Here is a 20,602-nt window from a genome sequence, read left to right as displayed (position 1 = left end):
TCAGTTGAAATACCAGACATAAACCAGCTACACTACAAGCAATCTGAGAGCATATACTCACTATAAAATGCACCAATTTCCTCTCTTTCATAAGAATCAATATTTTAAAGGATGTGCAAAATTTAACTCCTCACAGAACACACCTTAATAACACAGAAAGAATCCTTTAACATGCAAATATTTATAGATTCTTACCTACTGTTGAACTTTTCTGGATGTTTTTCTCTCATAATATGGAATCTGTGGGCAATTGAAGCATCCTAAGAGGAAAAAGAAAAATGGAAATCTATTGTGACAGGAACAATGCAAAACAGAAGACAGAATCTGCAAACAAGACACACTGTTTGTAAGGTGCTTTGTGAACTGCCATTTTCAACAAGAACAACCCTCTTATCACTTAGAAAGCTTACAGGTACTCTGCTCCAAGAAAGGGATATATCAGAACTTCCTAATTCATAACACTTGCTACAGTCTGCATTATTCCTTTTTACAAATCAGACACGATACATCAACTGAAAGTGCCTTCAGCTTCTGTACAGCAAGGATCATCCACATCTGGTGATGTTTTGCCACCAGACCATTCATATTGTTCTTGTAGGAATACTAGTCCATGAAATTTATTCCTGTAGTAAAGGTGAGTGATAGATTCAACCAAGTTACTTTATATGTATATAGTTTGATATTTGCATATGGCCATTCTAGCTTTCTCTAAAATCTGGTAGAAGTTAGAATTAAACACCAGGAGATATCTCATTTTCTGTTTGTCAGGGTATGAAGTCATATGAGAAAAAAAGATGATCAGTATACCAAAAAAGACATCATTAATTACATTTATCCAATTATTTTATAATGCAGTAAATTATGCTAACAATACACTTAACACATATACAGAAGGAAATAGCTGTACAGAAGACTTATGTGTATTACATCTAAAAAAGAATCAAACCATTGCAGTGGTGGTAGCTGCTGAAAGCAGAGTATCTGGAACTGATGTGCTAGAATCAGTTTTCACAGCATTTTCACATCGCCACTGCAGTTATGAAAAGAACATTTTCCTCATACCAAATCATGTAATATTTATTTCACATACTAACCATAAAACATTTACAAACTGGGAATTAAGAATGTAAAACGTTTTCTTTTCATCTTCTAATGTATGTATTCAATGAGGTGTGAGAATAGGAAATCTACCAACTCCTCAGTCTTGCAGAGGATAGAAAACAGAGAGAAAACCATTTGGATCATGTTTTTATAAACATGTTTTTAAATGCTACATATATAAAAATATAAGAAGAGTTGTTTGGTTAGTAAGAAATTTAAATGAATTTCAGTTTTCATGTAAGTAAGTTTGACAAAGCTTGCAAATACATTATCACTGTAATCAATTATTGTGTATATGAAAAAAATACACCATTTATCAACATATAAAATGATGAATATGTATGGATAGATAGATAGATATAAAAGAAGAATTTGATAGAAGTATTACATTTACTATGAAGTCTATAGTAACATTTTAAAGGGTTTTCAAATGGTGCAAATTAGCATTTTGGGGAAGTAGACTTGGGGAAGTAAACCAAGTCTTTACTTAACATTGATATCATTGCTGATTACAAACATGAGTTAACATATTTTATTTAAAATAATTTTCCATTCAGTCAACATTAATATAAATCTCAGACAAGTGTCACCGATTGAGGCTGTCCCCTTAAGAAAGGGAATATGGCGGTCGGAAGTTGGTAAATGAAAAGAAGGATCTAAACTAATTTAATTGGTAGATTGGGAGGAAGCACCTTCTGAACTGGGAGTGCAGGAGGGTATCCTGGGCATTCCGGCACTTTCCTATCAGTTCTTTCTTCCGCTCCCTCGGAAGCAGCAGCTCCCTCTGTTCTGGGCTTTCAGCCAAGGCTTGACCTTGAAAACTGATAAACTGCAAGGCCTGTATTAACTGCTTTCCAATTAACACATAACTGCTTCTAACTTTTTTCTCTTTCTCTCTCTTTCTAACCCGCTCTGGGGAAAGGGGGAGAGAGGGGAGAGCGGAGGTGGGGAACCCCCTCAGCAGAGGGGGGAACTCTCATTTCTGTGCTACTTTGTTGTATATTTTTGTATATATTGTAAATATTGTAAATTCTGTAAATTCCCCTTCATATCCTTTATTGCTTTGTAAATATACAGCTCCACTGCTTTGCTAATTCAGCTGTGAGTTTTTTTTTCCTTTTCCTTCAAATTTTCTTTCCCTTTACTTTACAGGGGGGAGGGAGGAGGCTTTTGGGCCTTACCCTTCCAACCCTACGACAGACAAGCAAGTAAGTATTCAGTGCAGATATATAGGCACCACATCAAACATGGCTGCAACTCTTTAAAAATGGGGGTTTATTTACTAGAATCCTAAGCAGAGCATACTCCAGTCTTTGAGGTTTGGTTTACTAACCCATGGGTACTTTGAAAAAAAGATAAAATTATCCAGACAGATTTATAACATTTAAGTAAACTTTTAAGACTATTATTAATAAAGCAATACAGAAGTCTTCCTACCTATGGACAGAGCATAGCATGGAATTTTTAGGCAAGACTTGTGATCGCTGATCAAATAAGATCAGCTAGCAGTATCATGAAATGCATTAACTTCACTGAAATAGTTCTGTTCAGGATAATGTGATACATGTTCTAAACATGTACACAATTTGTTCCCCTATATATAATATTATTTATTTAGGTTTCTATTCTCTTTAAGAATGGAATTGTCATTTAACATTTTACTGTTCTACAAGAAAATGGCAGCAGAAATCCCTAGTGAATGGACTGCTATCAGTCATAAAATGCCTTATTGTTCTATCCTGTTATCCAAACTGTCTTCTGAAAGTTTCAGTGCTATATTCTCATGCTGCATTACTTTAAATTTATTTTTATGTGCAATTTTATAAGGCAAATATCCAGAAGTATCCAGGTGATCCCATAGTTCTCAGAGATGGATGAAATAAAGCTGACAGTAAACCCTGAGACATCACACTTCTAAACAAAGCCTGCCAGCTGAACTAAAATAATAACTCTGTTAACTTTAGAAAGACCCATTATTCATACTTTATCCTACATGAGATGTGCCAGCATTACAAAAGTACATTTGTTAGCCAGTCCTATATGAAAAAGAAATAAAGGGACTACTGTTGTAGTTAATTTTCTACACACTGAAGCAAAAGACAGACCCAAGACAACATGAGTAAAGGAGTAGTAGCATATATGACAGAAACTAGAAAACACTAATCAAGGACTAACTGTCTAATGAATGAAATGAAAAGGCTAACGTGCTTACTCATGCATAACAAATGCAAGGCACAAACAAGCTAGGGATCAATGCCCACTGCAGATGGCACACAGGCAGTTGTTTCCATGCAAGGTTGATTTGATAAAAATTTTCCCCTGCCTGAACATTTTTTTACTCCAAAACAGATCAACTAACTTAATGAGCTGAGAGGTTAAAAAAAAAAGTAATACACAAAGCTAGATTTGGTAGGCACAACACAAGACAGGCACAGATCAGACCAATTTAATTAAAAGAAAGGCAAATTGTTGACTGCAATCCAGAGTAGTGACTACACACAAAGAACCTCAAAAGTAGGGGAGCTGCTAAGGTCGTCTTCAGTTTATGTTGCCCAACTGCTCTTTGGGACCCTTAGTTAAATCTATCGCAGAAGAGTTGATAGAATCGCTGGCCCAGGGACTTCCTTCTGACCATAACTCTGCACCACAGAAAAATCTGAACCCAGCCTATGTTGGCTGCACACTAGCACAATAACCTTCTGCTTTAGATGGAAGAAAAAAAAAAAGTGGGAAAAAAAACCAACTACAGTGAGCTTTCTGGTTTGGCAATGTCTAAAAACTTTTATTTGTTCAGACAGCAGTGTGTAGATAATTATAAATAAATGAAGAACAATAGAGAGCCTTGACAGTAACAGCAACCTGAGACTGGGTAGGAATGCAAGTTCTGTCATTTAGGAGCTCCAAAAATTGAAAGATGCAACCCCTGAATTCTGAGGAACAGCCATGAAAAGTTTTGAATTTATGGATGACAAAACCTGAGGGTCCTTACTGCAAGCTGGTTTTGGGAAATGAAATGAATTCTAGGATTAATTCTAGCACACTTCCTTCAGCCATTTCAAAAAGAGGTACCTGTTTCAAAAAGAGGTAACCTGTTTAGAGCTTACAACTGTTTTAGGAACAACAGAGAACTAATTTCTTGTGTGTGTGTGTCACAAACCATATTAAAAGCCATCTAATTAACCATACTGAGAAATAAAGCAATATCCACATCCATGGTAAGTCAAATACTGTTTGCACAATGTTGCCTTAATATGCCAACCTTACGTGGTACTTGATATTGTGGTTGGCCAGTAAAAGATGAGAAATTATTTTTGCATTTGATAATAAAACTGATGTAAAAGGGAAAACCCAGGAGTCAGTAAAGCAAACTCATATGCTTCATGATATTATCTAGCAAGGGAAGAAGCAAATCACTTTTTTAAAAGAAAGGTTATTTGACAGTCAGACACTGATCTATAATGAGTATCACCTGTGTGCATTATTTATTAATTTTGATTAATAAAGTGATATGCATGCTAGCCTGAAATACAACTTTCCAGCAGTACTATACCTGAATCTAAATATTTCCCCTTTGTAAAAGTAACACGTAAGTACACACAAACATGCCTAACATTTGCAAGAGCTTTATTAATAATAATCTGAGGAGGCACAACACTGTCAGGCCTGCTGCAAAGGTGAAAGGAGGAGGAAGGTTTTACAGTATCACTGTATTATGAAGCTAGTGTCTTTCCCCCCCATCATGCTTCAGTCACAAAACTTGTTTTATACCTAAAGCATTCTAGTATTTTTCATCAGTCTTTTTTCCCAGAAACACTTTTGCATCAAAATCAATGCTGGTGAGCAGAGCAATGCTGAATACAGAGCATTTAAGGCAGAACTAAGTAACTAATTAGGCAATTTTGTGTTTCTGAGGATATTATAGTTCAGTTACATGCTACTATTCTAAAATACTTCATTTCTTTCAGGTAATGCCTTTAGCCATTTAAACATCATATGCAATATGTGACAATAGCCTGGATGATAATAATTTCTCTGAACATTCATTTCATAGTATCACTAATCTAATCTAAAAAAAAACCCCAAACACCTACCCCTCCTTGTTCTCTTTTGCATGCCTCCCTAGTTTAGATGGTTTCTACTCACAACTGTAGCATTTGGAATGTGGAAATGGAGGAATGGGTGTTTGAAGGACACAAAATATAGTTTATCCCAGTTTAAATTCTACAAAACTGTAAACAGACTCTTAAAAAATGTACCTCTGTATTTCCCAAATATTCAGCCTGGACATATGCACGATGAACACGTAGATATATACACATATAAATACCCTTAATGTGAACCTGTTCAGAGTCTGAAGTAGCAGGACTATCGTTCTTACATCTCACTCAGGTTTGTTTTAAATCCTGACAGTGAAGATAAGATAGAGAACAGACAGAGCATATCTGAATCTACTCCTAGGAAATGGAAAAAATATTTTAATTGAACTAGGACATTTCTCAAAGTGACCTGCCAAGAAGAAAAGAAGCTTAAGTTGCTACACCTCTTTAATACCTTATGATTGACTTACACACATATATATTCATCTTTTTAATGGGTATTAGCATTACCGGAAAGCCATCTGAAGCAGTCTTTTCAGAGGAGTAACCTTATACATTGTGAATAACCTTATAGAAAGATTAATGTATTTAAAATATGTCTATCTGTAAGCTTGCTGTGATTAGAATTTCCATTAAATAATAATTTTTATGCTGGTGAACAAACAAATGACCACTGTGCATCTTCTTTGGATATAAATGGTCTGATTTTTTTTTTTTTTTTCTAAGATGCTTCTTTAATTAAGGCTTAATGGATTCACAAGGCTAGGAAGCTTAAGGGATAATTCAGCAACCTGTAGTCTTTGGATCAGAATGCAAATCTAACCTGACCAACCAGTTAGCTCACATCAGTTATGAATGTGGAGTAGTAGAGATGTTCAAAAAGTACCATTGAAAATAGATTGACAAGTTTGCTGCAGTGGCTTAAGACTAAAAATTGTTTTCTGAACAAACATCCTTATCATAATGCATTACACTTCACACACAAAAAGGAAAAAAAAAACCAAAAAACATGAGATAGATCCTTTGTTTTAGTACTTCCCACCCCATAATAATCAACAGTCTCAGATAAGCAAATACTACGGCTGGTAGTGCCCCAGTCTAGAAAGAGGTACTTAAGAAACTTCATGTTTTGCTTTGTTTGAATCATGCTGTCGTTTCATATTGGACTCTCAGTCATTTTTGATTGAATTACACAAGTCAATCTGAGAGATAAAGTAATAGATATTCCCCAAAAAATTCATTAATACATTATCTTTTGTTGAAACTGTAGCTTATACAGTTGTCTCAGTTTCTATTGATATTCTGAGCCTGTATGTCTGAAAAGGGTGGAGCTTAAGAAGGAAAGAGCAAGAAGAGTTTTCAAGCTCATTTTACTAAAAGAGAATAGAATAGAATAGAATAGAATAGAATAGAATAGAATAGAATAGAATAGAATAGACCAGGTTGGAAGAGACCTTCAAGATCATCGTGTCCAACCTATCAACCAATCCAACCCACCTAATCAATTAAACCATGGCACCAAGGACCCCATCAAGTCTCCTCCTGAACACCTCCAATGATGTGACTCCACCACCTCCTTGGGCAGCCCATTCCAATGGGCAATCACTCTCTCTGTGTAGAACTTCTTCCTAACACCCAGCCTAAACCTCCCCTGGCATTCAAACAAAATAAATCTGATAAACTTGTGTTCCTGGTTTTCCAAGAGGAACAAAGCAACCTTCATGATAATGATATTCATTTTGTCAGTGATATTCTTGACAGCCAGCCTCTGATGGTGATATTTAAATATGTTTCAGCTGTACACATATTGCCAAGTCTAGTGACAATTCGTATTTGAAATACTCATTTAAACAGGCCATATCTCTAGACCCAGGATGAAACATCAGTGACCACAGTATTTATAGATGATAGGCAAAAAAACGCCCCATGACAATGCACCAGAAAACTGTAAGAAACTGGGGCCTTCAAAGTCAGATGTCTGTTGAGTTTATGACACTGTGTGTGCATGACTTGGTACTAGAAACATTTCACACAATGTAGATTCCATTTAATGGGAAAGATATTTGTGGAAAAATCATCACAACTCATCCTTATTTTCTGCCTATGTATAATTACACTATGAGGACAGGTACACAAACTGACTCTAAATTAGAATTTACTATACTGAAATTAATTAGAATTTATTATTGATCCGTTCATATAGGGTGACCATATATCATCCATGCAGGGACCAGCACAGGTACCAGTCCTGTAAGTTAAGCATTTGTACCAGTATTTCAAAGACTTTCTTTGAGAAGCCATTTTGGTAGAAACTGACAGTAAATTTCTACCTATCTATATTTTTAGGTCACTAATTGAATTCAAGGACCATCAAAGACGACTGGGAGATAATGTATCAGACTAGATGACTGAAATAAACTGTGCTCCATGACTCAATACAATGCAAAGGACACCTACCCTGTAAAATGAGCTCTGCTGAAGACACAGTGTGTTACCGAGTACATCTTCCTTTCTTTATATTTGGTCACCCTAAATATACTGTAACTAGAGAAGGATTCTTCTAGATCTATACTGAGTGTTTATGTGGCCACTAAAAAGAAAAGAAGAAAAGTGATCACATGGCAATCAGCCAACATAGCCATACACACTGTATTAAATATCTTGTATATTAAGAAGATCCCTGTGGTAAACCTCTAGTAGCATTTCTGATAACTGCTGATGGAGAACTATGTTGAAATTGTCCCAAATTATTGTGCACAAATTTGAGCATAACACAACCAAGGACACAGCTCAGACTGAAAGTCAATATAAATAATGGAATCCAATGAAACTGGCTGTTGCTTTAGCTGTACTTCACAAACACACAGCAATGGCTCACAGATATCTTCAGTAAAAAGCACAGAAACAAAGTTTACATTAAGAGCCTATCTAGCTTGAAATGAATGTCGTTCATGCTCACCACTTTTGTAGTTCTGAGGAGAGAAAAGTAATTCTAACCAGAAAAATCAATTACTAAACATTTTTTTTTGTGAAATAATATTTATTGCCATCAAGCTAAAAACGTAACATAAAGAAAATGACATATTTTAGATAAAGAATAATTACTTGTGCACTATCTTGAAAAAATAAACTCAGATTATTTATAGTTTCCAAACACTGTCCTAATAACAAAACAAAATAAAACATCTGAAGAACAACAATGAAATAATAAAATTATCATTTTGAGCTTTGATTAACTTGGCATTAAAGCAGCATTCTCAGGGGCTAAATTTAGGTCCTTAATTCAAGTGCCTGAACTGACAGGATGATCTCTCTATCCTTCCAGGATGCTCAACAATAATAACGAAACTCTTTGGAAAGTTTCTTCCAAAAGGCATGTAACACAAATTTCTGTTCTGGATTGTTGTTTAGAAAGGTTTTGTTATTAATCATACGAGAAGCTGAGCACACCTAACTCTTAACTTTGAGAGGCCTTGCCTGAAATGCAACAGTTTGAGCAGCCTTCTGAAATCTTCAGTCTTGTTTTATTGTCACCGTTCATTTTATATATATATAAAAATGTATATTATCACCACTCATTTTACATGCTTATTTGTTTGATAAGGATCAAATAAAAAATGTTCACCTGACTTCTCCTTAGCAATTTCCCATACTTGTTAGTCAAAGACTTGGCAACAGAGACTTACAATTTTAATACATATTTATGTTATTCATTTATTTCCATACTAAGTATTTATTTTTATAAGTATGCACACCACTGGAACGTCTCTCATTGATTTATACTCTGAAAGAACATTTTTTGCTTAATTGAAAAAGGTCACTGCTTTTTTTCAGTCATTATGTTTCCAATTTGAAAGTTAAATTTTTGCATTATAATATTATTTATTATCATCCCTATTGGTCAAATATTAATTTATTTAGAAACCAAACTTACTCATAAATTTGGGCTAGGTGTTAGATTATTTACCTACAGATGTTCTCTCTCTCCACTGATTCAAGATCCTCTCCCTCACAACTTCTATAGCCTCTTTGCTCTTTTGTATAGGTCTAAAAGCAACTTCCTTGACTTTTGTTCAGTATCTGCATTTGCTCCTGTTGTACTGATCAAAATATGTTCTGAAACCTTCTAGTTTACTCTCTTGGTTTTGTCTTCAATTCTCTTATCGCAAAGATGTGGACATACAGGTATCAGACGCAGGTTTTCTTCACCTGCTAATTCAGAGTTACATTTAAAAATGCTTTTGTCTGTGGCAAGATTTCAGGATTGCCATGCTCACCTTTCTAGTTGTATTATCATTGACATTCTTCACCATCTTCTCCACTTATGGTTAACAAGTCAAATTTCTGGGTTTTTCTCTCCTTAAAAAAATGATACTTGCACATTTCACAATATTTAATAAGCAGCTCTTTACTGCTATCACCAACTCTCTCCCTTTCAGGAATTTCTCTCAGAATCTTCTTCCAAAGCCTCCCTCTTTGACATAGCTGTTCAGGATAATTGTCAGCGCTCTTTTCAACTATTCCAACACCCATTTTCTCTCTGAGGTATCACACAGTATCACAGTATCGCTTAGTTTGGAAAGGACCTCGAGGATCATCAAGTCCAACCTATCAACACAGACCCCATGCCTAGACCATGGCACCAAGTGCCACGTCTAATCTCCCCTTGAACACCTCCAGGGTCGATGACTCAACCACCTCCCTGGGCAACCCGTTCCAATGACGAATGACTTGCTCAGTGAAGAACTTCCTCCTCACCTTGAGTCTAAACCTCCCCTGGCGCAGCTTGAGACTGTGTCCCCTTGTTCTGGTGCTGGTTGCCTGGGAGAAGAGGCCAACATCTATTTTGTCTTACAGGAGAAGAAGAGCCCTTGCCAATACCACTGGCCTGCATATTCCAAGTGTGTATCTCCAGTGCTGAAGAAATGATGGTTCAGAATGCTTGTGGATGACTAAGAAATTTGTTCATTGTACTCAGCATTAGAGTTATGTTTATAAAAGCACCTTCCTCAGACATACTCTTTCTGCTATCCTCAAATCTTCCTGGATTACAAGGCTAGATATTCAGATGTAAGGTCCACCCATCAACAGTATACCAGCTTGGAGGTCTTTGTATTTACTTGGGATTTCAAAAATCCTGCTCAACCAATGCTGCTTTGATAGTTACTTTATTACATTCCCCCTTGCTTTTGATGCTTAGTTTTTCTTCACATATTTTATTTCTGCAGCCTGCTGTTTAAACCCTTGTTGCAAAATATACCTGGAATGGCAGAACAGGCTGTTATGGCCTGAAAAAAAATATTCTGTACAAATAAGTAAGATCCTATATTAAAAACCCCAGACACTATAAACATGCTATTGCTTACAGAATGAAAAGCATTTTCTGAGCTCAATATTTGGATATATGGAAAAGTCTTCAAATATATCCAAGTATGAACATGTGCTTATGGTAGGTGTAGTAAAATTTTACAGAACTGATTCACCTATATTTTCCTCCTGAAACAAATCGAGCTTTCTCTATGGCTGCTTTAAATAAATAATTTAGATATGTAAAACATTTTACAGAGATGGTCTACCCAGCATACAGCACATAGATGCTATGAAGTGCCTGTTTTTGTAGTCTCTGGACATAAAAAGACTTTGAGGTCAAACATATTTATTCAGTCATAGAATAGAATAGAATAGAATAGAATAGAATAGAATAGAATAGACCAGACCAGACCAGGTTGAAAGAGACCTTCAAGATCATTGTGTCCAACCGATCATCCAACACCATCTAATCAACCAAACCATGCAACCAAGCACCCTATCAAGTCTCCTCCTGAACACCCCTAGTGATGGTCACTCCACCACCTCCTCGGAAAGCCCATTCCAATGGTCAATCACTCTCTCTGTGTAAAACTTCCTCCTAACCTCCAGCCTAAACCTCCCCAGGCGCAGCCTGAGACTGTGTCCTCTTGTTCTGGCACTGGTTGACTGGGAGAAGAGACGTTATGTGGCACAAAAGGAGTAAGTCACGTTATCATCAGAATGTTTGCACTTAGGGCCAACAAAAAAAAAAACAAACTTCTTTATTACACTGAAGACATTAATAATTAAGAACTGCAAATATATTTTTTTAAACAAAACTAACATGAAATTAAAATTGGCTTTACCTGAAAACTCAGAAACACCCAGCAACTTAAAAAACAACAACTCAATTCTATATTTCACTATTGGTTTATGCAATACTATTGCATAATAAGTAATCTCACAATGAAATAAAAATATGGTTCTTGGTGTGGTCAGCAACCCAGGAACTTGCACTAAAGCCCCTTTTTATGATTTCACACCTACAGAATTTTGAAATAAAGAAGAAACAGAAATGCCTTTCATGTGCCACAGGTCTAAGTTTGCAGAAGACTAGTGACAAAGTCTAGACAAAGCGTGTGATGAGTTTTAACTAACAAATTCCTTAACTATTCTGGCAAAAAAATAATAATTAAATAATTCCCTCTTCCAAGTGTGCACTTGCATAATGCTTTTTGCCTAACCATCTGGACAGGCTCAGTGCGTCATGGTTGTTTAGCAACTTACGGCTTTCATGGCAGCTTTGAATATATTACACCAGTATCCTATTCTCAGCCTCAGATTGCTTGGGAGGATTCTGTATCTGCACAAAAACTCCTTGCATAAGTCCCATTTACTCAGGATTTCCAACACAGATGAGGTTTTCCAGAAAGCTGTTTACACTAAATACTGAGGTGCAATTCCCCAAATTAACGATCTACTTTGCAGAGTTACTCCCCAGGGGATCAAACTAAAGGGTGCGGCAAGCTGTAGCGCAAATGCAGGAACAAGCAGACTAAGAAAATAAATTCTTTCGTTTCTTTCTTCTGTAAAGCTAGTATTGCTTAAAATAAAGCTCTTAGTTTGAAAGTAGTTATGTGATACGGAACCATGTACATACAAGAGAGGTGTTGCCACAACTGGCAAGTTGTACTTTTACTGGCCTGGATATTGCAGCATTAACAAATGACTCGAGAGCTTTATCATTTTGAAAATCTGCTAACATGGAGATATCAGTTCCTGTAGATCCAGTCAGAAGATAAATAAGGAACAAGATCAAAGTCAAGTCCATAAAATTTCATTGCAAACAACTTGGATAGGGCAGTTTACTTGAACTCCAAGCCAGACAGTTACATTATAAACACATTTTAGAGGTGGAAAACCACACTGTTTTTTTGACGACAATAACTCAGTTTGCATCATGGGAAAGAAATTCTGCACAAATCTCTGGTTTAAGTAAAAACACAGTGAAAACACCCTTCAACTTTCTACCTTAAAAAACAACAATGCAGTAAGCTGAAAGTTACTCCTAGATTTTTATAAATTTGCAAATCAAAGAGCACCTGTTTGTAAAGTGCTGCTTTGCTCAGCTACTTAAATAATGCAATCAATACTAAATGGCAAGCTTGTATTCCAAAATTTGCTACACAGTAAGCAGACGCTTTTCTTGCCAATGTTTGTAGTAAGTGATCCTTCTAATTATAGCTAAGACAAATGTAGTTAATATTAAACTTTTGCTGAAGAATAAATATCACATCACTATGACATCAGAACTTCTCTAAGAGAATGAATGTATAATGGTTGTAACTATTTTATACAATACTAGCATTAATAAGGGCAATGTACATCAGTTAAATCCTACTTTTACTAGGTCTGGTTTTGCTAATGAACAATTGAAACCTACAAAAATGCACACAACCAAAACCTACAAAAACTGACACAGTTGAAAGAGCAAATAAAACATTTCCAAACTTTTGGGAAAGTCTGAAACGACTGATCAGTTATGTACACTGCATTCAAAGCCATCTCCCATCCAGAGGTATGGAATACACACACACACACAGAGTATCACACAGTATCACTTAGGTTGGTAAGGACCTCGAGGATCATCAAGTCCAACCCATCAAAGAAATCTCCTCTTGAACGCTTCCAGGGATGGTGACTCAACCACCTCCCTGGGCAACCAGTTCCAATGATGAATGACTCCCTCAGTGAAGAACTTCCTCCTCACCTCGAGTCTAAACCCTGGCGCAGCTTGAGACTGTGTCCCCTTGTTCTGGTGATGGTTGCCTGGGAGAGAGGCCAACCCCTTCCTGGCTACAATCACCTTTCAGGTAGTTGTAGAGAGCAATGAGGTCACCCCTGAGTCTCCTCTTCTCCAGGCTAAACAATCCCAGCTCCCTCAGCCTTTCCTCCTAGGGTTTGTGCTCAAGGCCTCTCCCCAGCCTTGTTGCCCTTCTCTGGACACGTTCAAGTGTCACAATGTCCTTCTTAAACTGAGGGGCCCAGAACTGGACTATTCGGACACTCCTTTAAGGCCAGCTTGGAACGCAACAGATATTTCTTTCTGCCAAAATGGAAGCTGCATTTCAAGTTGCCATTACTTTCCAAAGAAACAAATCCATGCCTGCGTTTCCCAAAGGGACACCTCATAATGGCCTTCATTGATACGTTATCTGTGACAAAACCACTGTTTCTGAAATAAGAAGCATTTCTTTCCCTTTAGTTTTCTTTCAGTAAAAATACTTGCATCGTTCAAAATTACTTAAGCATCAGCTACAGCAATTTCAAAATTGTAAATTGTGCTCTCTGAATTATGGATGGAATTTTTAAAAGGCTTCCATTTTTATAGTCTCTTGAAAGGACAATGAAATCTATAAACCCCCGAGATTACAATTTCAGCATTTAAAATCTACACAAAGTAATTCAAACAAATGTTATGACATTTAAGATAATGAAACCCTTCATTTATGCCAGTGTGTCCTATTTCACATATAAGGAGTCAGAACAGATGTCCAAATACTGTAATGCCAGAAGAAAGTTAGGGCAAATCTTGATTAATACGCTCAGAGCAGTCCGTGGTGTCTCTTTAAAACTGGCATGTGTTACTTCAAAACATCTATTCAAAACCCATTCTAGGAAACACAGCTAGAAAAAGTGTTCCCAAGACAAAAAGAAAACAATAAAGCTCTGTATAACCCTTTTAGCAGCGTAAGCTGCGTATTATCGACAGATCATTCATTGCAATCAACAAATGATTAATTGCAAATTTGTTGCTAAATTGACCACGAAAAAGACAAGCTTCAGGGTACTGTTAAAGAGGAAAAACTTATGTTAAAAATGATTGGAGACTTTCTGTAGTGAATTAATTCTAATCGATACTCTTGTTGACTACACAGTGCAATAATGACTTCCTTAAATAGTGTGTGCACCCATTATTGTAGACATTCAAATTAATATTTAACCTAATGTCTTGGCCCCCCCTTTTTTGTATTCTTCCATCTGTAACAGCATTTTTCTAATTTCACCTTTAAGAAGTACAGTCTAGCATCAACTGCAACAGAAAACAGAATTTGCAATGTCTAATATCATTCATCTTGGGACATAACATATAAGTAACAAAAATTTCAAATGCAAACAATGTTTAGTTAGACTACTTACATGAAAATCTTTTTAATTACTCTAGGCATGGATGAAATATTAGATAGTTTGCAGCATATCACAGTATCACAGTATGGCCAAGGTTGGAAGAGACGTCGAGGATCATTGAGTCCAACCTGTCACCAAAGACCTCATCACTAGACCATGGCACCAAGTGCCACATCCAATCTCCTCTTGAACACCTCCAGGGATGGTGACTCCACCTCCTCGGCAGCCCACTCCAATGACTAATGACTGTCTCTGTGAAGAACTTTCTCTTCACCTCAAGCCTAAACTTCCCCTGGCGCAGCTTGAGACTGTGTCCCCTTGTTCTGGTGCTGGTTGCCTGGGAGAACAGACTAACCCCTTTCTGGCTACAAACACCTTTTGGGTAGTTGTAGAGGGCAATGAAGTCACCCCTGAGCCTCCTCTTCTCCAGGCTAAACAATCCCAGCTCCCTCGCCTCTCCTCATAGGGCTTGTGCTCAAGGCCTCTCACCAGCTTTGTTGCCCTTCTCTGGACACGTTCAAGTGTCTCGATGTCCTTCTTAAACTGAGGGGCCCAGAACTGGACACAGTACTCAAGGTGCAGCCTAACCAATGCAGAGTACAGGGGCACAACGACCTCCCTGCTCCTTACAAACTACTGACAACTATGCAATCACTCAGTTTGGTGCAAAGGCATGATTTCAGACTTTCCTGGCTGTGCCATTTTCATCCTACTCCAGATGCAGTCATTTAACTCAAGGTTAACTTTTTAATGATAAAGATACTTTTGTTCCTGTGAGCATCATTGTACTACTGCAAAACAGAAACCATTGGTGGGAGACTCCAGTCCCCAAACTTCTGTTCAAGACAAAAATATTCCCATTAATTTACAAACACTACTACGGACAAAGAAATCATTTAATGATTTAAATATATTCACAACTGTGGCCTAACAGTTTTGACTAAGCAGCTGATGCATATGTTTAAAGGTCTTTTAGGAATCAAGTTTCTTACAAATGTGGTGTAGGCTGAAGAGCAGAACTGAACTATTTCTTTTTTTTCATTGTAATATTACAGAAAAACATTGAGCAACAGATCAATCAGGTTGAGGAAGCTGATCTAGTAGGAGGTGTCCCTGCCCATGGCAAGGTAATTGGAAATAGATAATGTTTAAAGTCTCTTCCAACTAAAAGCATTCTATGATTCCATGAAACATTTTGTTAAGAGTATCTATTGGTTATCTTACAGAGTATGGCTTATGGGTTGGGTATTTTTGGAGGGAGGGGAAAAAAAGCATTTTTTTTCCTCAGGCACTAGAAATCTTTTTCTTCTATTTCACAATTATTCCTGCAATGTAAAAATAATAAAAAATAGTTAAAAAAAATATATCAAGGAAACAAATTTGAGACAATTTAAATTTCTCTGACTCCAAAGCAAATTATAAACTTATCTAAAAGAAGAAACAGACAAGGTAAGGACACAGCTCAGAGGTAAAACTCAAATTATTGACTAACTGATACCAGTTTTAAAATTTCTATGCAGGACAAATTTTGTCCTCATGTAAACTTCTGCTTTAAAGGGCTCTAAAATATTATTTGCTTTGAGGAACTCAGATTACACAAATCTGAGTAATCTAGTTTAGCTCAAGAGTAGAACCAGGTACTTCAAAACTTGACTTAAAATCCAGTATGAGCCAAATACATCTGGCCATACCATGATGTCTTCTTCTCTGGAGCCTTCAGCAATGTTTCTCCATTCACCCAGTACCCAGAAACCTGCAAGGAGGTACCTATGTCTATTCTTTGAAAGACCTTAGCAGAGTTTATGAAATACCTCACATTAGTCCTAGTCTTGATTCCTTTTGGGGTTGAAAAAAGATTTTTGAAGCACAGCTTAGAAAATCAAGCATCAGAATACTCAGCTTCCAAAGATTTCTGTCTCAGAAACTGGGCTAACAGAAACCTCTGAAATTTCAACAAAAGGAAATGCAAATGCTTGCCTCTAGGGTAGAATAATGAAACATTACAAGCTTTTGCTGACTGTCTAGTAAGCTGAACCACAGAAAAGGACACATGGGTCCTCTTGGACAACAAATTGAACACAAGTCACCTGTGGACCCTTACAGTGAAGAAGTCCAACAACAGTATCATAGGCTTTGTCAGCAAGTGTGTCCATCATGCATAGAGTAATGACGCTTTCCCTCTGGTCAGCACTTCTGAAACTACATTTGGAGAACAGTCTAGTCTTGGGTTCCTCTTTACTAGAAATATATAGACATACTAGAGGAGCACTAGCAGAGGGGCATCAAGCTGCAGCACATGCTCCTTGAGTAAAGGGTTGTTTAGCCTTAAAAAAGCTGCTAATGGGAGATTTCATTGCTGCCTACAGCCACCTGATCACAGCATGCAGAAAAGCCAGACAAACTCTTGTCAGATATGCAGGGTGATAGGCCAAAAGGCAACAAGTCCAACACTCCCCAGACACCTTATGGGATCTCCATACCTGGAGATGTTCAAAATTCAGTTAGAGAAGCCCCTGACAAAACTGATTTGGTTAGACTTGTTTTGTGTAGAAGGTTTGTTGGAGAATCTGCAGAGCATCCTTCTAATCTGAATTAACTCTCTGAGAGCCAGAGGTCTCTGTTGAACAGTCCTTAAACAAATGTCTCTTTCATGAATTTCCTGTCTCTTGAGCCCATGTACTGCATGCAGTACTCATGGTGATTCCATGCCAATGCTAAAAACAGGTCTGCAGTTTTCTGGGTCTTCATTGGTGCCCTTCCTGTAAATTGGAATTTGCTTACCTCATTTTTTGGGGGTTTATTTTGTTGTTTTAAAGCAGATCATCACGTGCTGTATGCACAAACGAGTGCAAAGGCCTCACCACCATTCTACCCTTTAAAAACACCCATGGCCATATGAAGAAATGTTCCTCAGGGATATTGTCTCTAGCAGTTAAATACTAATAATTACAACAGCTATAGGTTGTTTTTCATAAACCTGTATTGGCAAACAGAAGTTCTTTCCCCTGCAAACATTAAGGGAAACCAATAATGTGTTCTCAAAACATTAATACAAAATCCAATATAATATTGTTTTCTTAATTAAGAAATGAGGAACTATAGGATAAGGCTATGTTTGTAACCAAAAGTGTGAATGTTCAGACTAGTTTTCATTATGAGATAAAAACAGCCATAACATGGCACAAAAACATAAAACATCTGCATGACAAAGTAACCTCCATTTGCTATAATGATGATTTTAAACTTAGCCTTTAAACTCTATCTTTATGAAGAATCTATTTTGTATTTTTGTATTTTTTTTTAATAGAAGTCTGATACGTAAACCAAAAAACTGACATGCTATGTGAATTGAGTAGCCTCTTTGGATTCCAGCTGGCTTGGCTGCATGCCTTTCTAATGGTAATGAAGTCACACAGCTGCTAGGACAATCAGCTGGAGTTCAGATCATCACTAGCTAAATGGATATCCACTGACTGGCTTCTTATTAGAACTCATTAGAGTTCAGTGTTAACAAACTGTACGGTTATGCAGGTTTACATGGTTACAGCAAAGTGCCTTTTAAAAATGAACTTGTTGGAGCTGAAAAAAATATCTCCTTTTTTCCTGCCTATAAATGTTACTTTGTGCTGGTCAACTCAAGAAACACCCAATCCTACTCCCAGTGAAGCGAAAGGAAAATTCCCATTCATTTGCATGGAAGTAAAACAAATCAGTTCCCAATGTTTCAGGGATTTTTGAAGAATACTGCTATTCAGATTACTTCGGAATGTCTCAGCTAAAGGGTCACTAAGTATTCAGCTATGTCCAATTTTCAGCTTAGAATGCAGGGCACACTAGACCTGTGAGAATTTACCAGCTTTTACTTTGCCCATCAGATTGCCAGGATGTTTATGCTACATAAAGTAGTTTCACCATTTCCACGAGGGGACAATTTTCTGTTATGAAAATACAAGTAGATGTAAAATGAAAATATTCTTTTTCAGAGCAACACTACTATGGTGTGAACACAATAGATTTCTGTATTAACTGTCTTCCCTAGAGATAAATGGGGAAGTATGAAATGTGTCAATTTTTACAGAATCATTACTGGTATCTTATTCACTTCTATAGTTTTTGTCAAGTTTTTCTTTTTTAGCTGAACAAAATTTGAATTATTAAATCTTATTATTAGAACATGGAACATGCAATGGGGCTTGCTTGACATACTAAAATGGAATAGAAGGCTCTATCAGATGAGGGTGAATATGCAGTGATAAACCTAAAACATTCTTCACGTTCTTCAAAACTGATACAATCCTTAGATAAAATTTCAGCTGTTATGAGTAATGAAACCAAATGGTTTCAGTCATGGGAACACGTGTCAACTGCTCTACTAATGAAAATTTCAGTGACAAATAACAGCAGTTGAACAACTGAGCCTCTTCAATTAATGAGACATTTTTTCACAGACATTATGTTGGTCCGAATTTTGGTCATCAGCTTTATGCATCACCTCACAATACAGGAGCTGCACAATACAAAGCTTATATTGGTCTTAAAAGGACGTCTTTATGTATAAGGACTATCTCCACCTTATCTTCATAGTGATTTACACAAACAAAAAAAAAAATCCACCCAAATTATAAGCAAATTACATCATGGGTTCTAAACAGTTCAACTTTTGATCTCTTTACTGTCCTTTTTTAGACTTACCCAGCTCTTCCCCATTGTTTCCTCTAAGAATCAAAAGCGAGTCAGTATCACTTATGTGAAACCCAGACGAAGGACTTTGGCAACACCTCCAGATTATAATCAGCAAAATATCATAACTCCCACTAACCAATATATGGAAACTCACCCACGTAAATGACATCATCCTGATTCAACTAAGCATGCTCAAACTGAGCAGTGACATTTATACACAGACAGAAGTCCATAGAAGGAAAATAACAATACTCCTACAGTTAATTACACTCAAAGAGAAACAGGCAAACAATTCCTTTGCACTTGCACATACTCTGAATTCTACATTGTTGCTCTTGCTAGTAACAAAAACATTATTTTAGTTTTGATTTTGAAATTATTTTAGTGGCTATGAAAACTGGCAGCATGACAACACTTTCTACATAAAGTCCTATATTTATTCATTGAGCTTACATTTCCTTGCCAATATCCTTTGGCTTTTACCTACAGGAGCTACTTCTGCTGGCAAGCAGTAAGTTCACTTCCATGGTTCACAGTTGAGGCTGTCAACAAATGTGCCAACTGTATGACATGGATATCTATTCAATATATAAGACTCAGCAGAATTATTCTATAGGTTGTATAAATGTCACTTGGTGACAACTTTTGGTTACTGTGGACCTCAGCTGAATTCAAGTAACTGATTTAAAAAGGAAAAGTTCTATAATCCATTACATCCCTCAGAATCTCATCCCAGAAACAAATCAATCAACCAACCTGTCAGCTGACCTGATTTTGTCCACTATCAAGCACACAATTTGCCATAATTTACATCTCCAATTCAAAATCTCCTAGTATCAGTGCAAATGTTGCTGTTATCTTCTATGAGCTTTTGATCAGCTTTTACCAACTAAAAAGGAAAGAGCATTTTTCAGATGGAAAATAAGCAGAAATAATTTCAAGTCAAATAACACATACTTTGTTTTCTCCTCTTTGCATTTAGAAAAGATAGCTTCAGCAACAACAAAAACAACAAAAAAAAGAGCACATAGTCTTTTTCTGTTTCCAGTTACTGCAGTATACAGGTATGTCCATGGGATGTAACAAAGTGTTAAAGTGGTGTCCAAAAGAGAGAGACTTTGTACAAAATACCAGCCACTTGCAGTGTTTTGCAGTGTAACCATCTAGAGCAATTTCTCTTGGCATAGGTCTAACCAATTTGTGAGCAGGCAAAATGCCATCTGAACAGATGGCATGATGTACAC

The 20,602-nt window shown here is 36.7% G+C and overlaps 1 protein-coding gene across 10 annotated transcripts in view; it reads right to left on the bottom strand.

Moving 5' to 3' along the window:
- DGKB (diacylglycerol kinase beta) overlaps nt 1-20,602 on the bottom strand; it is a 488,212-nt gene that overhangs the window by 136,438 nt on the left and 331,172 nt on the right. For all 10 annotated transcript variants that reach the window (XM_068152503.1, XM_068152502.1, XM_068152504.1 and 7 more), the window contains one exon: nt 196-260. In XM_068152503.1, the coding sequence (XP_068008604.1) occupies nt 196-260 (65 nt within the window). The remainder of the gene's footprint in view (nt 1-195; nt 261-20,602) is intronic.

This window comes from Melanerpes formicivorus, unplaced genomic scaffold, assembly GCF_026170545.1.
Source record: "Melanerpes formicivorus ecotype bairdi unplaced genomic scaffold, bMelFor1.0.p_v2 SCAF_23, whole genome shotgun sequence".
Classification (NCBI taxonomy): domain Eukaryota; kingdom Metazoa; phylum Chordata; class Aves; order Piciformes; family Picidae; genus Melanerpes; species Melanerpes formicivorus.
This window is presented reverse-complemented; position numbering and strand designations above follow the sequence as displayed.